Raw genomic sequence first — 16,216 nt, 5'->3', positions numbered from 1 at the left:
TGTAGAAGTGTGCGCAATTTGTTGCTGATGTCCTGTACGTATACATGAATGCCGATATGCGGCAGGACAGTCAACTGACTTACCATGAGACGCACATGAGGCTGGCAAACATCTCACAGACTTCGTCCTCGACGAAGAAGTGCTCCGCAATCTGGAGGAACTTCGGTGTTTGTTTATGATAGTAGGTCCGGGTCGTAGCTTGAGCATGGACGTAGTAATTCGGATAATAGCGAGTATGGCAGCCTGCGAAGTCACACCAAGAGTCAGACCAATATAGTACACGGCATATGGCTCACCCACGGCGGCAGTAGAATGATGTAGAGCGAGCCGGAATGGGCCCCAATGCCCTCGTGAAAGCCGTGGCATTGAAGCTGGATGGCTCGCCGAGTTCATGCGCCTGTAGTTGGGTGTGATCGGTGCCCCGCGCTGAATGCGCGCATTGGGGATCAAGACATGTGCGGGTAGGTGGCCGGAAGTGATACAGCACTGGCGGTATCGGGCAACAGTTGATCAGTCGCGGCCCACAGCACACGGACCAATTACTCACTTATATTATGTGGATAGCCGTGCTGGAGAAAGAGTTCGACCAGGGCCTGAACACGGCGCTTAACCGCACTCTCGTGGCCGAGTTGGAGATTCCATGCCACATCCTTGAGCGAGGCCCATAAGATCTTGGTCAATTCGTCCGTGATACCGAGTGCACTCATGAGAAAATTACAGAAAGTCGGAACCACGGGGACATTCGTCCCGGGGACGAGGGACGCGAGACGCGAGACGTCACAGTCAGTCTCAGCACCGTGAGTGGCCGGCCACCATCATCGCTTTACCTCCCATTTTGACCAGCTTTGACATTGACATTATTGAGGGCCAGAAAGACAATTCACCGGTCAGCTAGGTGTCTAGATATACATATCGACTGACTTAGTCACTTACTGACTGAGATTTACGAAGGCGTCACGGAGGCCAGGCATAGTGGCGCGCAGCGCGCTACGTGACGGAGATGATTATGTAAGCATACCACAGGCACTACTCATAGGCTCTTGTATATAGTTTTACCTTGAACGACACCCATTGTTTTGAAACCGTGAGGCTAGATTAGATGGTGTAATTACTCAATACACAACGATCGTTGTACACAGAAACGGGGAGTACATAAGTTATTGGAGGACTTCCTGAAATAGTAGCCCCTGTTACTCAAGTCAGTCAGTGTGACAGCGTCCCGCGGGACGTCCCGCAGAGCGTCCCCGGGACGTATGTCCCAGTCGTTCAGACGTTCTCGAAAATTATGAACGTGGATAGGAAGAGCCTGTTGGAGCACGCGATCGTGGCGAGCTCGCAAGCTCGGCCGCGATAGTACCTGACCGAAATGGATAGGGGGGAGGGGTATATAAACCGTTGATTTTCGTGTATCTACCTCACGCGATTGCCCTTCGGGCATCGCCCACGCCCGGGACACTCGCGCTCGACGTACCATTTATTGCTTGTTCTCACAGAGCCTCGGGAGGCGTTCGAACATGGGGCGGCTGGACCGAACTAATCTCGTCCTTCATCCAACAGACGAGGTCCGCAAACTTGATGATAACCTCAAAATCGAGTGTAGTAGCGATCTCTGGTGCCGCGGTGATGGCCTGATGCACATGCGAGAGCAGCATAGTAGGAGCGGAGTCGACGAGTGGCACGAATAGTAGTGTTTGAGTGCGAGAAACTGCGGTGAGAGCAGAAGTGGGTATGTCAGGGCCACACACAAGCCTTTGGCCAACCTTTATTCATGGTAACTATGGGCTACGAGGGGCGAACAGTGGACACAAAGCGGGTCGACCGATCACCGTGCCACTCGTCATACTTATAGTACTACACAGTGGAGACGGCAAAGCGTTGCCACACGCTTTGTCCACAACGGCCCTGTCACATCAGGAAATAACCCACCTGGGAATTACCGTAAACACTGAAGAATCATCAAGCTTTCGCGGTAATATTGAGTTTTACCTCGTTTCTGATAAACCACAGAAATAGCCATGTCCAGCCTCGTCGAGTCAGAATTACGAGGTTTCTCAGGCAGTAGCTGGACATTACTTGGTGTTTCTGCATACAATGCAGGTACTATTCAGCTCTCCTGACCATATTCACAGCACGGATTCATATGCACACGATAATTGGTAAGATAAATGATATTGACAACCATCTATTACAGTAGCTACAGTATCAGGTATCTACATTCTGCGTAGTATCTTCCAGCCATGACCCTCGCGAACACCGCATCCGCACGCCCCACCCGTCCAGCCACGCCCATCTGTCTAGTGTTGTCCTTCTTCTCGCCGACCTCAGTGTCAGCATGACCACCGACCTTGATGGCTGCGATACTACTATGAGGCTTCACGAGACACAGCTGGGACTTGAGACTGACGTACCTCATGAAGACGGCAAGGTCCCCGACAATGAGCCTGGTGCGGACGGCAGAGGCGTGTTTATGACCGAGCTTGCAAACGAGGATATCTCATCAGTGCATGCCTCGGTAGGGGCGGCTGTGCGCTGACACACCGTGTGCCCGAAGGATACATTTCTTCAAGCCTCTCCCTCACCGCATCCCAGAACGCCGCCAACCTGTTCTGGCGTTCGCATGACTCGGGGTCCGGCACGGTCAGGCCAGCGCGCCGCCACCCCTCCACGATGGAGAAATCCTTCACGAGCGTAAACCCGCCCGCCGCCAGGCTCGCCGACGTGCGCCTGAAGCTTCCCGATCGCTACCGTGCCATCGTCGGCGAGCGTCCCGCCTGCGAGGGTGATGAGCCACGCGAGTCATGCGGCGAGGTGCAGGTCTGCGAGAGAGAGCTGGTCGCCTATCAATCACGCGGAAGGAGAAATGTCATTGAGTGCTCATGTCCTCCATGTAGACGAGGGGAGGGTGAGAGAATGACGTGCTTACCGAGAGTGTACGGGACAATGATCTCCTGGTTGAGCTGCGCGAGCACATCGCGCACGCGCGCCCACGCCTCGCTCGCGTCACTCATGTGCTCACGCGCCTTGTCATCGAGCTTCTCCGCGGGCATGTCCGCCTCGTCGTACACGTCGATGAACCTCTCCGTTGCGACGTTCTTGACCTCCCAGAAGACGCGCGTCTTCGCGGCCTCGTTGTCTGTGAGGAGCTGCGCGAGCGCGAGCGCGGCGCATGGCGAACTTGGGGTGCTCGGTACGGCGAGCGCGCGTTCATTTACTTGAGCGCGTTTGGGTCCGCCGCGGGTGAGTAGCGAGGAGGAGGGTCGCGCAGTAAGGGCGGAATGTGAGTGGGAAGGTTCAAGGCATGACGTGGCGCCGGGCGCCCAGTCGCCGGATCCCTGGCAAAGAGTCATGTGACACGGCAACCCGCTGGCACGCAACTCAAGTCCCCGGCTTAGTACTGCTTCGGTCAACCACTACTTACTGCAACTCCCAGGTTTCCCTCACCGCTGCCGTCCTCCCACCAACCTCGCCGCCGCCACCGACGCCAGCACCCGCCGGTGCCGTCGCCCATCAGCACATGCCCGCCATCGCCTGCCAGCACACACCCACCGCCGCTGCCGCCGTACTGCCACTGGTAGTGTCGACGATTTCTTTTGCGCCTCAACGTCGCCCCTCCGCCCACGACTTTCATCCGACGGATAACCCACCCGGCCAAAATGGACTCGGATGAATAGAGGTGACGCCTCCGCGTGGCTGTACAACGACCGTCGACCTGCAAGATGACGGGGTGATCCACTACGGTCTGCTGGTCCTCACAGGTGCTCCCAAGGTATGTTTGTTCGTAGACACCGTTACATAAATACATAATGGATATCTGGGACGCTCCAGGAGCTCTCCTCGCAGGGCGCATCGGGCGTGCCGGGCTCATCCCGCTGGAAGCGAAGACCAGTATGTACGCTCCCTCCCGCACTCCCCTCAGTCACGTACTGGACGGACGGTGGTTGAGTTGGGCGCAGGGTGTGCGCTGCCATCGCTCCTCGCGTCCACCCTCGCTCTCCCGCCTTCCCTCGTCGTTCTTACGGACTACCCCGACGTGCTGATCCTCGCCAACCTCACGCGAATTCTTGAGCGGAATGTGTCCCGCATCTCACGGGGATGCACCGTGCACAGCCGCGGGCACGAACGGGGCCAGGACCCCCGTCCACTCCTGTACGTCAGCCCCACACTGGGGCCCGGCGTGACTGACAGTGACAGGAAAGCTTGAAATTTGAATCGTGGATTCGGACGCGCCCACGGACTGCGCACTCCGTGCTAGTGATGGGCTCGGTGGTGGAGTTGAGCATGTAGGCTATTGTTAGATAGGCAGACAAGAGGTGCACGCGATGTACAGTAACTTATCATCGCAATTGATGTCTTACATACCTTTCGAACTTTGCATGGTGGGGCCCAATACATACTACCCATGTATCGACTCATGGTAGTGAATGACGCTGTGACTCGGATGTGCCATTCCACGCTTTCGGCGATATATCACTCGTCCACACTTGCACTAGTATCAGGACAGAATTACTTAATAATTACTGACTCGTTCTCACAAGGTGTACACTGTGCTGAGAATTCTTGCTATGAGTCTCGGAATGACAGGCGATTACTGACCTTCTGAGTATTCCCGAGAATATCGACCATTGCCCGGGAATTCTCAGGGGGGTATTTTCCTGATGCACTCTCTGTGACACGCTTGCCCAGTGCGTCCCGCAGGCCGTCCCGCGACACGTCCCGGGGACGCATGTCCCAGTCGTTCAGACGTTCTCGATAGGCCTGTACTGTACGACAGGCGTGCATGTATCACGGCTGTACTCTAATGACAAGGGTGTATGTATCACTCTGCCAGCTCCAGGTGGACGCTCCACGCCTCTGGGTCCTCCTGTTGCAAACGGGTTATCGTCAGCGTGTAGGCATTATTGGCTGCAGCCTGCCACTCGCTGCTCGATCCGCCTTCTTTGCGGACGGCCTTGATTGCCTCATCTCTGATCTCAGTGTGAGCTTTCACAAAGAAGTCCCTAGCGCTCTTCCCGCGTTCCTGCGACTCTTCCTCTGCAGGTGGTGCTGGCACCTCAAGTAGCCGGGGCGTGGTCTGCTTGAGCTCGTCGAAGTGTGGCTTGTTGTTATTGAGATACTTAGCGATGCTCTATGGTGCTGACGTTAGCGACACAGAACATCCATGCGCAGTAGACCAGACTTACAATCTCTCGGTGTTGGATTCGCTTCTGATGTTCAGCCGGGGTTTCCAATCTCGTCTTGCCACCCTTCTTCACGAGCCCAACGACGTCGGGCGAGAATTCCTTCTCGAAATCCTTAGCAACTTTCTTGACGATCTCGTTGAAGCTGTCCCCTGGAGCGGGCGCCCCCTATGCTCTGTCCATAGTCTTGATCAACCATCCCCGCTGATCAACCTTCGTCACCGAGTCCACGACACATTTTCGACATAGACGGAACCGGTCGAGATAGCTCATAAGGATCGACCAGGAGAGACAGAGTGGGAGATAGGTGTGACGCGCAGAAGTAGGGGAGAACGAGCGGCGCGTGCAGCGTGCTTTTATGCAACGCGGGCCACACCATGGCCACAGACCTGAAACGAATGAGGCGTCAGCGAATTCGGCTGAGAGAACTAGCGTTCGCCACTTAGCCTTCAACGGTATTGTGCGCCACCCGACCGGATACCCAGTCAAAGCGAACACGAGGCGGACTTCATAAGCGTGGGGCAGGAACCAGTTACATTGTTAGAGCTCTATACAAACACGATCGTTTCTACTACGTAGCGCGGGAGCGAAGTTGTACAGGAGGGGACGGAAGGCGGTGGAACTGCCCGACGAAGCTGTCGACGTAGAAATGGATAGCACAAGACTCGACCTGGTTGAAGAGCCACTCGTCCTCGCAGTCGAGGATAGTTGAAGTATTGGTACGGAGGAATTCTGGGGCCTTGGGCCATGCGCTGACGATGTGCAAGAAGTGGCGCAAGTTGGCGCGTCTGTTCTTCCAATCGTGTTTTCCGGCTGGCGTCCACACGAAGGTAGGCGAAGACGCGTCGAGGGCGGAGTGCGCAGACTCAACCTCCCCCGTGCGCCATACGTTTGCAATGACTTGATCGCGCTCCCACCGGCGAAAGGCGTCCTCACGCTGGCCAACCAAACGATCATCGAGGGCGCGAAGCTCGCATCGCCAATTCATCTCAAACAGCTCCCAGACGACCAAGGCCCGGAGGTGGTCATCCGCTTTGGCCATATCAACGTTGACCTGCAGCCCGCGATACTTCCAGACACCTGTCTCGTCATATGACGCGAGACCTCCGCACTTGGCGAACAGCTCTCGTACAGCCTGGGCACGATCATATTGGACACTCCGTGTGCGGTCTCCCTGTACTTGCGCGGAGGTACTCCCTGAAGCTGAGGTTGCATGAACGTCGTCGTGCACATCCAGACGATAGTCTCCGTACAGGGCGTGGCGCCAGTCGACAATACGCAGCGGGGACCCATTGATTGCGCCGTCCACGAGGCGCTGTTTGCAGAAGAGGCGTATGCGTGTGTAATTGTGTATGTAGCGGGCCCGATGCGTAGATGCATTGAGGATGAGGAATGGTGGCGGCAAGAAGTAAACAGACGCAACAGGGGGCGGGGAAGGAAGCGGTGACACTCGGCTCAAAGCAGCATGCCAGTTCGGCGATACTTCGACGAGATCCGATGGTGCAGGATCAAAGGTCGTTGAAGGATGTGGGTCTCTGGCTTTGGCCCCTGCGCGTGCCCCTCGCGACCGCGTGCCCCTTTTCTTGGCATTGCGTTGCGTCGAATCGGGCTTGGCGGTGCTAGACAATAGGGGTCGCGAAGCGTCGTCGCCCTTGAACCGTTTGGCCTCGCGTTCAGCGCCCTCGGACCGGATGACGCTCCGTAGTTCAGGCAAAGACGACGAGCAAACTAGGTTGCATACGAAGACCACTGTGGGATGTGTCCACCGGCCGGGGTCCTGATGAGTGCCATCTGGATCATACCATGACTTTGGAATACGAGGCGAAGCGGGCGTCGCGCTGAGTTCTCGCGACCACGGCCGAGTTTGGACGACCTTCTGAATGATGAGAGCCGGCGACCACGGCTGAATGTACCAGTATGGGAGCCCTATACGGTGGAACAGCTGGGCTGTGGATGCGTTGCGGACGAAAGCCCCGAGTACTTTGAGGACCATATGGCCGAGCGGGCTCACATTGGCCATACGCGGCGCCACGACGTTGTAATACACCGTTAAACCCGACAACTCGAGAATGAGTCGATGGGCCATTCTACCGGTGACGAGCGCATGTGCCTGTGTTGTCGGCAGTAGCCTGAGACGATCGAGGGCATTCCTGAGGAGTACGCAAAGTGTTTTCCCGAGACGCTCCTGGGCACTGGACCGATGGGTGGTAGACACCTCACGGGCCCTGGCGTCGTACAAGGCCTGCTCAAATCTGCGTATGACGCGGGTTGCTGTGGTAGACAGCTCGTCCAGAATCATCTTTTTCAAGAACCCAAAACCCGTCACCGGATGCGTGGGTGACTCTTCCCATGGCTGGAAACCGAATCCTTCATAAACTTGAATACCTGGAGAGTCATCCGAGCCGTATCGCGGGATACATGCGTGATGTATACAAGCTTCATTGTACATTTGGGGCCATCGCGTGTACTCCTGCGGTCCCCATAGCCCATCCTCGTACGTGACAATCTCCTGCCCGTGGATGCGCGGAAACTCTGGAATATGATTTTCTGTCGGGGTCGTGAAGACATTGCGACCGTCCTGCGCATCGGCAGCGCACCGAGCATCAAAGGGTGACATCGGGAATCGCCATTCTAGACGTGTGTCTGTAGGTGAGACATCGGACGTCGATAGGTATCAATACGACTCACGCAACGGCGGGGTCTCGGAGAGCACAAAGGTGGAGATTTGGACCGGGAGATGCAAATTCGCGTCGGCCATCTGCTATTCCAGTTAGGCAGAGTTGTACGCTAGAGCTGCGCTACGTACCTGAAGAACGGGAGAGTACGAGAGCTGTGTTTGCGGGCTCGAGACGAGGCTGGCTGGATACATGTTTAGCAAAGAACAACGCAATGAGGTCTCGCATACCTACCTTTCTGTACAGTGTGACTGCTCTTGAGAACGTTCTTCGAGCACAAGAAATCAAACTAGGAGTCTTGGAACTATTGACGGGCAGCCCACGCGAACGCCTCCACTCAGTTAAAGAGTTGACCGAAAGGGATGGTACAGACATACGCGTGTGTGATGTTGAGAGATGCAGATCTCCAGAGAAGCGTTGGCTCCGCAGTGGGACTTGCTTGGCCAAGCTGGTCGGAATTGAGGCCTTGCGCAACTTGAGGACCGGAGACGACCAGAGGAGGTGCAAGGCAGCAGTTACACTGCGCCAAGCCAGATTCGCGCAGGATGATCAGAATCGTCCTGAGTCGCAGAATCTGCCTCTGTGCGTCCGTTGAGTGACCAGAATAAGCAGAGCGATAGGGTGAAGAGTGCCGCCTGGGAGGATACACGAGACGCGGAGGCATCTACGGTACCGTCAACGCCACTTGGGTTAGGTTTGCGAGTGGCTGCTCCGTCCTGCCCAAGTCCCGCCACGAACACAAGTCCCTTCAACGCCCGCCCCGCACTCATCACCCTCTTCACTCTGTCTTCTCGCGTTCACATCTCGGCGACTTCGACCTCTACGTCGACACTGCGGCCCGCTCCCCTATATGCTCCGGTCGGTAACTCAGGCGTCCGCGTTGGTTTCGACCATGCGTCGATGTCTGAGCGGGTAAGCTCCTGCTCGCGATGAGCAGTAGAGCGAACCCTACCGGCCATCATGGAGATCCCCCTCTCGACGCTCGCATGGCCGATACCCTCGATATCTCTCAACAATCAAGAGCAAAATGTGCGCAAACTCGAACCTCGGTGACGCCGTCCTCGAATGTCCCCGGTGAACCGCCCTCTCCAGGATACAACTACGAGTCGACGCGGTACAACGACATCTCACTCGCCTTCATGGTTATCTCTCGCCCACCGGTCCAACGAGGTTGTGTCTCTCAGGTGCGTCGCTACTCATCGCGCGAGCTCTTCGTCCTCACGCGTCTGTCTGTATGGCACACATAGGTCATTGGTGCAGCAATACTATGTGCTCTGTCAAGCTGTGCGCCTTGTACAGCACTGTACGCCTTATTCCGTACTGTACATGTCGATCCCGCCCTGTACTGTACGCCTTGTCCCGCCCTGTACGCCTCGACCTGCGATCTATGCCTCGTCCCGCGATGCTATGTTACCTCAGTATCTCTGCTCGCACTCTGTATGATCGAGTTCCTACCGTCCCCGGACTACAGCGCCCCGCGTATCCACACCTGAGCGACGTTCTACTACAGTGTGTCCTTGTACAATAGTCAAATGCCAAGCCATCTATGCCGTCGAACGATCGCTTTGTCCTCGCACTGCCAAGGGCGTCGCGTGTTCGCTTTGTCCTTGCGGCAGGACCACATCCTCTAGCCACCCGATCTTGGACCTATAGCGCGCCACACCCCACCTTCGTCTGTCTCCCTACGTTCATCTCCGCCAACCTCGCGTTCCTCCCCACTCTACACCCTCAAACGTCCTCCGCAGTGGCTAAGGGGAAGCGCAAGAAGACCAATGCATATGTCTACGTAGACACGGGCTGCGAGGTCATACCCGACGGCCCGGCCACCATCTTGGTTGACGAACATGGAAAAGAGACCGTCCAGTACTGGTCTCCAGGTCGACGTGTGGAGAAGCGACCTACGGACGCGACTATCCCGTCGACTAGCCGTCTTCCATCTCTCCTAGACACCCTCGGAGATCTAGTTGATGAGCCACCTGTTGTGTCGAGTGGCGTCGCGCAGGGAGAGACACGAGAGCATACCACGAAGTCGAACACTGTGAGCAAACAATGTAACTATCCCAGAGCCAGGCTGACTTGTCGCTCAGACCCCACATTCGATCATGCTCACCTTCCTCGAGAAGTGGGCCCAGAAGTTCCTCAACGTCTTTCGCTCCCGCGAGACGGACGCCCACCTGGGCAAACCCTGCTACAAGTGCATGAGCCCCGCTGCGCCGTTTCGCTGCACGGATTGCTTCAATGGACCGATGCTCTGCCAGTCGTGTATGGTCCAACAGCATGCCTTCAGTCCCCTCCACCGTGTACAGCATTGGAATGGGACCTATCTCAAGCGCAAGCAACTCAGTGACTTAGGGCTTGTCTTCTCTGTGGACCACCACGGACGCTCGTGTCCGTCCTCATCATCAGCGCGGACCAGCAACCTCACGGTCGTCCACACTACGGGCATACAGACTGTCACTGTCCAATACTGCGAATGCCGCCGAACCGCCGAACGTCCCCCCGAACGTCCCGTCCAGTTGTGCCAGGCAGGTTTGTGGCCCGCATCGTTCTCCAGGCCACAAACCGCACTCACTATCCACGTCCTCGGCTTCTTTACCCAACTCACATACCAAGCAAAGACCTCCGCGCACGATTTCTATGGTACGCTGCGGAGATTGACGTCGAACGCCTTCTTCGAAGACGTCAAAGTGAGTACGATCTTGGCTGCACGAGCACCCATTCTCATAGTCATTGTCTAGGACCGCTACCGCGAGTTCATGACAGCTCACAGGCAGTTCAACTATCTACAAACCCTGAAACGCTTTGCGACCGACGCCAAGCGCAAACTCGACCCGGGCTCCTTGGCGCTGCGCTGTCCAGCCTGCCCGCACCCGCACATCAACATGGACCCAACATGGAAGGAGCGTCCTAAAGAGGAATGGTACAAGGATGCGCTCCATTTCGCTAAGGACGGCAACTTCAGTCTCAGCCAGCACGACAAGAAAATGGACGCGCACGACTTCCCACTGATGGACGGTGCAGCATACTACGTCGACAGCAACAAGTACCGAGAGTACAAGATGGACGTCTACGAGGATGTACAGGACGAGACGACCACCTGCAGCAACTTCAGTGCGCTTGCAGGTCGTTACAAAGGCAAGATAAAGTCCGGTCAAGTTGGCCTCTCCTGCACACGCCACGGGTTCGTAATACCCTGCGGTACCGTTGACTTGCACATTGGGGAACGCTACGCCAACGTGGACTACGCCACACTCTCCGGAATTCAATGGTTCTTGCCCCTCCGCCTCTTCATCAGCTCCTACGACGTCAACTGCAAATACGGAATCCACTGGTGGGAGAGGCTTCGGAAGATCGCCGCCGTCTTGCCGACTCTCCCTGGAGTTTCGTTGCTTAGAGAAGCGTGGCCGATCATTCTACGCTGCGTCCCCAAGTGGCACCTTTCGGCACACACCGGTCTATGTCGATACTTCTGCTCTTTTTACTACATGCCTGGCGTTGGGAATACTGATGGCAAGTCACTCGAGCGGCGTTGGGCCGCCTTGAATGCAATCGGGCGGTCGGTTCGCGAGATGGGTCCAGGTCATCGGCAAGACGTCATCGACGCGCACAACTCGGACTTCAACGTGCAAAAGACCTTCAAGATAGGTGCGTTGTGTTCATCTCGGCCGAACACCGTGCTGACATTCCTTTCAGGGCGCCATCTACAGGCGAAACTGAAGGACGCCGAGTCATGCTACGCGGACAAAAGCACAGAGCTAGACAGTCTCGAGGCAACACTGCTGTTGAGCAATCGACCCCTTGCGCAGTGGAAACAAGCCGAGGCTGCGTATATAGCGCAGATGAATCGAGGCAATGTCGAGGGTCACACGGAGAATCCCTATCAGCCAGCCGCTGACGAAGGTGCGTAGACTGGACACATCCACATGCCTGAATACTGATGTTTCCTAGCACCGACAACACATGACGTTCTTGCTCAGCTCAAGCAGGACGATCCCGCTAAGCGCAAAGGCAACACAGGCCAAGGCACGAAACGGAAAGCGAGTGCTCTGGAGGACGTCTCGGGCGCCACTCCAGATAGGCGCGGGTTGGGCGACCTCCTGATGGCTGCATTCGATCTAGAGCGGCAACAGTGAGTTGCTTTCTTTATATGCTATTCAATCACTGAGCTCGCGGTACATCTCTCTAGAGAGGGCTTGAAAGCAAAAGTGCAAGAGCACGCGAAGGAGCCGTCGTCAGCTGTTTTCAATCAAATCGAGAAGGAGCGTGGCCAAATGGAGAATAAGCTAAAGCATGGCTGCTGTGGCAGCAAAGGGTTATGGGCTCCGAACTCCTGGCCCTCGAAGACGAACGGGAGGACATCGAGTGGCCGTCCAGTGTGGCGGCCGAACCGGAAGAGGCAACAATCTTGGTACCTTCGGCATACCCTATGGTTGTTCAGAAGCATCCACGCTTTGCAAAGTTCGTGTCCGCTGAGCGACGCCTGCGCAAGGCTCATGCACACGACCTACTCAAGAAAGTGCGCCAGAAGCTTCACTTCGAGGCGTTTTATAGGAATGACAATGCGGGTACCTTCGGTCAGCAAGCACGCACAAGACATGCGAAGCTGAGATCAACTGAGAGGGCGAAGATCGGCATTCTGCGTCGTGAATACGAGTTCACACGTCTGAAGGCCGTTGGACTAACACACATAGGATCGCCTTGTTCGCTGCAGCCACTGCTAGAGGACGACTGCATACCACCCGCGATTGACGAGGAAACTGTCGGTAGGAGGCGTGAAAAGGTGTCGTGGATCTGGCGTGACAAGACGTTTCATGGGTCGGGGCTCCAAAAGTGGGCGTTGAAAGGTACGTGTACACCCAGTAGCGTAGATAATGAATCTCACTACCTTGGCAGCGCAACGAGTAGACTGGTTCCGGGCCAGTGCGCGCGTGGCGAGATGGCGATAGGAAGTCGAGATCGTCAAGGAGGAGATGCGACGGGTGCAACGCTTCTTCAAACACTCAACGGAGGAATGGGCACAGCGCGCGAACGTACCGTCCAACAATCTCGTGAACCGAGGGGCGGCAGCGTATGCAGCGAGGTAAGCAACACAACCTAGCGTGTCAATTGCAGCAACTCACCTTGAGATGTTCTATCAGACAGGCAGCGATGTATTCGCGCCTATTGCATGACGCACGAGCTAGATTCCCGGCCACGGAACACATCGAGCTACCGGCCAACCTTTCGGCCCCACTCGAGGCGAGCGTAGCAGATGTGGCGGACAAAGCGAGTGAAAGCATCGTTGCCATACCTGTCGCATGATGTAACCACAGTATTGTATGACCCGATCCTGCGTAGCAGCCGCTTTCTCTCGCGCGTCCAACCACTTCTGTGCCGCCGCCGCCGCCGCCGCTTTCGCTCGCACCCACCTCTATCCCTTCACCCGCCGCTTTGTCTCGCGACCACCTCACCTGCACTCGCCCCTTTCTCTCTCGCACCCAACACTTCTGTGCCGCAACCACTCCGCCGTCAAACTCTCTCGCGTCCATCTCAATCCCTCCCACCCGCGTCATGAATCGCCTTCTTCGCTCTCGACCCTTCATAGTCCAGTACTGTCCCCTCGACAAACGGTTCGCGATCGACTCTGGCGGCAAGGATCCGGCGCGCAAGCGAAGGCCTTGCCTAGTCACGGATGTCTTAGATGGCATGGTGATTCTTGCGCCTTTTTTAACGGCGCAGGCGAACAGCAGGGTATGACGACTTCATCCTCCTCTGTCCTCGATCAAAAGGACTTGTACGAAGATGGTTCGCTCGTCTTGGACCATTGTAGATTACGGCATTCACGGTCCACCGCACCCTGACGAAGATCACACCGCTTCCACCGCCTTCTACCTGCCGCTGCGCCCCGGCCCTCAATACGGCTGGACGCCCACGCCATGCCACGTCTGGACTCGCGACAGAGGGGAATCGCTCCCCATCAATGCATTGAACGCGCTGATCGCGAGCAAACTCGTGCGCGTGTTGGACGGCGACTTCGCGCTGGGTGGGAGGCAAATGGCAGGGGTGCGGTGCCGGCATCTATGTCTTTGTAAGTTTTCACTACGTGTTGCTCTGCCGTTGCTGATTTACGCATAGCAGGAGGCCGCGTAAGCTCGGAATGACGGAAAGCGAACGGGAATTCTACGGAAATGCTACTACTTTTGTATATCGACTCTTGTTGAGGTGAATATCAAGTAGGAGGTAGTGTCGTCCTCTACCTCTCCCTCATCACTCGCTCCCATGCCCCTCCTCCACGCTCAAGCACATCCCCGCGGTGATCATCGGGCGGGACGCGTTCGTTCACTACCTCAACGAGTACCTCGTCTTCCTGCACCAGGCCGGCAACCACGTCTTCTGCTCCCTCCCGGACTTCGACGACGACCGCTACCGCCTCACAATCGACTACTCCCTCATGGGTGGCACAGTCCTCGAGGTCGACGACATTCACGGCGTCAGCGTCGACAAGATCAACGCGTACCTGTCGTCCGTCTGGCTGAAGGCTGCCATGCTCATGGGCGGCGAGCTTGACGACTGGAAGTCGCTCTGCCTTGCTGAGTACCGCAGCACCTGGCGGCCGCCCCCGGTCTGGGATGGCCTCGGTGCCCATCGTGTCAAGTCCGTTTGCTCCCGGGAGGCTATCATCTACTTCAGCGTGGATGAGGTCCTCTCGGGAATATTCTGCTACACACCGTTAGGCGGGGCTTTTGCGGGTGCTGTTTGTCTGAGGGATCTATTGAGGATGCATTACGGCTTGGGTGTGGGTCCACCGCGTCCGCCGCCGCCGATGGGCGGAGCAGGGAGGGCTGCGGACCCGATGGACCTCGGTGGGTGACTCGTTTGCACGGTCGACGCGGTGTCGTACGCAAGCGACTGACAGATACTTGTTGCAGATTTGTCGGCCTTTGACGTGAAGGCGTTGTACGAGCAGTTGATCATGACGAGCTCGCTGCCCACGCTGCTCAAGCGCGAGAACGACCTCCTCTCCGAGATCCGCCAGCTCGACAGCGCGCACCAGAGCCTCGTGTACAACCACCACCACGAGCTCATTGCCGCGAGCGACACTGTTGCCGCAGTACGTCTTTGGGCTCTTGTCCTTCCGCCACTTACGCGGCCGGTGTACTGACGGAGGTGTAGATGACATCGCGTGCGGATCACTTAGATGTGGACCTCGACCTGCTGAGGGCGGCATTCACAGAGATACTGTGTTTGTCGACGGAGAACACCGTGCCCGGGTGCTTAATAGCGTTGCTGACTCTTGTGCTGTAGTAGTAAGAGGGCGATCCTTACCAATCGACCCAACCAGCTGCGAAGGCGCCATACGCGCCATGTTCGTCATGGAATATGTTGCTCTCAGCGTCATTCAAGGTCAGGACCTCCGCGAACCGCCTCACACTGTAATTGATATGACTGCCCATTCACAGGCATCATTGTGTTGCGTATATGGTACATGTTCGGGGAGAGGCCCATCGCACGTCTGCTAGTCGTCTGCGTGTACCTCACGGTCATCATGGCTACAGCTGCAGAGATAGGCTTTCTCTACCCAAGCATCATACCCATAGTGTACAACATACCAGGCGTCGTCAACCACCACTGTACGGCGCCGCCTGTGGGGAAGATCTGGCGAGTATACCTGCCCAACCTGATTTACACACGATTCTCTTTGCGGCAACGTCATGGCCAATACTTCAACAACGAAGTTCTACTTCGCCACTGATGATTCGCGTTGTCAGAGAGTGAGTAGGTTGCATATGTATTGATGGGCCGCCCTCTGACCAGAGTCCAACCAACAGCGGGGGTATCTTCCACGTCGCTGTATTCGGTATGTCGAGGCACCCCCTTACTTACTAGTTACGTGACTGACGGTGTGCAGCCGCCTCAGCGTTTACGACCATTGGGTCTTTACGGCCAAATGATCCCGCGGTACGTATCCCGCTCCCTGCGAAGAGGCCTTGTCAGCTAAAGCTGAGTCCCCTTAGGTCATTATTCCCGCCGTGTTCTCCAAGTAAGTGATCTGTCCACTCGCGCCGTCCAGTCTGACGAACCGTCCACACAGCGTCATGCTCACCGTCTCCTGCGTCTCCGTCTCGCGGCTGATGTTCAGCATCCGCTCGCTCGCCGCGGCGCTCTCGATGGACTCCATCACGCTGCTCAGCACCGCGGAGCTCAGCCGCATCCGCTGGACGCACGGCGCGCACGACGGCGAGCTCATCGTCGAGATCGATACCGTCGAGGACGAGCACGAGATGGGCGACCTCTACAGCCCGCCGCAAATCCCGCACGCGTCGCGCCCATACACGACCAGGGTCGGCGTCTACAATGACGAGCTGCTGCCGGGGTTCCATAAGC

General features: G+C 56.7%; 6 protein-coding genes across 6 annotated transcripts; 3 read left to right on the top strand and 3 right to left on the bottom strand.

The window, feature by feature from the left end:
• Positions 1-79: 79 nt before the first annotated feature.
• C8Q71DRAFT_718426 (uncharacterized protein) lies at positions 80-1,652 on the bottom strand (the record flags this gene model as incomplete). The annotated part of the gene is made up of 4 exons (XM_047921229.1): positions 80-243; positions 301-486; positions 548-788; positions 1,515-1,652. 4 exons carry the CDS (start codon positions 1,650-1,652, stop codon positions 80-82), a joined length of 729 nt encoding a protein of 242 aa, XP_047772801.1.
• Positions 1,653-1,908: 256 nt separating this feature from the next.
• C8Q71DRAFT_791029 (uncharacterized protein) lies at positions 1,909-2,859 on the top strand (the record flags this gene model as incomplete). The annotated part of the gene is made up of 2 exons (XM_047925331.1): positions 1,909-2,328; positions 2,534-2,859. Coding segments are annotated over exons 1-2 (341 nt in total), but the record flags the coding sequence as incomplete, so codon positions are not given.
• C8Q71DRAFT_891026 (uncharacterized protein) lies at positions 2,676-3,347 on the bottom strand (the record flags this gene model as incomplete). The annotated part of the gene is made up of 2 exons (XM_047928663.1): positions 2,676-2,837; positions 2,924-3,347. The coding sequence occupies 2 exons, from the start codon at positions 3,345-3,347 to the stop codon at positions 2,797-2,799; spliced, it is 465 nt and encodes a 154-aa protein (XP_047772799.1). The 3' UTR covers positions 2,676-2,796.
• A 2,401-nt stretch (positions 3,348-5,748) lies between these two features.
• Positions 5,749-7,794, bottom strand: C8Q71DRAFT_718459 (uncharacterized protein; the record flags this gene model as incomplete). The annotated part of the gene is made up of 1 exon (XM_047921234.1): positions 5,749-7,794. One exon carries the CDS (start codon positions 7,792-7,794, stop codon positions 5,749-5,751), a length of 2,046 nt encoding a protein of 681 aa, XP_047772798.1.
• A 1,604-nt stretch (positions 7,795-9,398) lies between these two features.
• Positions 9,399-12,798, top strand: C8Q71DRAFT_863387 (uncharacterized protein; the record flags this gene model as incomplete). Its single annotated transcript, XM_047928165.1, has 8 exons — positions 9,399-9,890; positions 9,940-10,539; positions 10,591-11,497; positions 11,546-11,752; positions 11,801-11,981; positions 12,039-12,090; positions 12,159-12,696; positions 12,746-12,798. 8 exons carry the CDS (start codon positions 9,399-9,401, stop codon positions 12,796-12,798), a joined length of 3,030 nt encoding a protein of 1,009 aa, XP_047772797.1.
• A 1,583-nt stretch (positions 12,799-14,381) lies between these two features.
• On the top strand, positions 14,382-15,136 carry C8Q71DRAFT_718429 (vesicular transporter; the record flags this gene model as incomplete). The annotated part of the gene is made up of 3 exons (XM_047921230.1): positions 14,382-14,694; positions 14,761-14,942; positions 15,005-15,136. 3 exons carry the CDS (start codon positions 14,382-14,384, stop codon positions 15,134-15,136), a joined length of 627 nt encoding a protein of 208 aa, XP_047772796.1.
• Positions 15,137-16,216: the final 1,080 nt, after the last annotated feature.

The sequence above is a fragment of the Rhodofomes roseus genome (genome assembly GCF_022264815.1).
Source record: "Rhodofomes roseus strain CIRM-BRFM 1785 chromosome Unknown C8Q71scaffold_40, whole genome shotgun sequence".
NCBI classification, from domain to species: domain Eukaryota; kingdom Fungi; phylum Basidiomycota; class Agaricomycetes; order Polyporales; family Fomitopsidaceae; genus Rhodofomes; species Rhodofomes roseus.
Note: the sequence above shows the minus strand (reverse complement) of the source record. Positions and strands in the feature narration are given on the sequence as shown.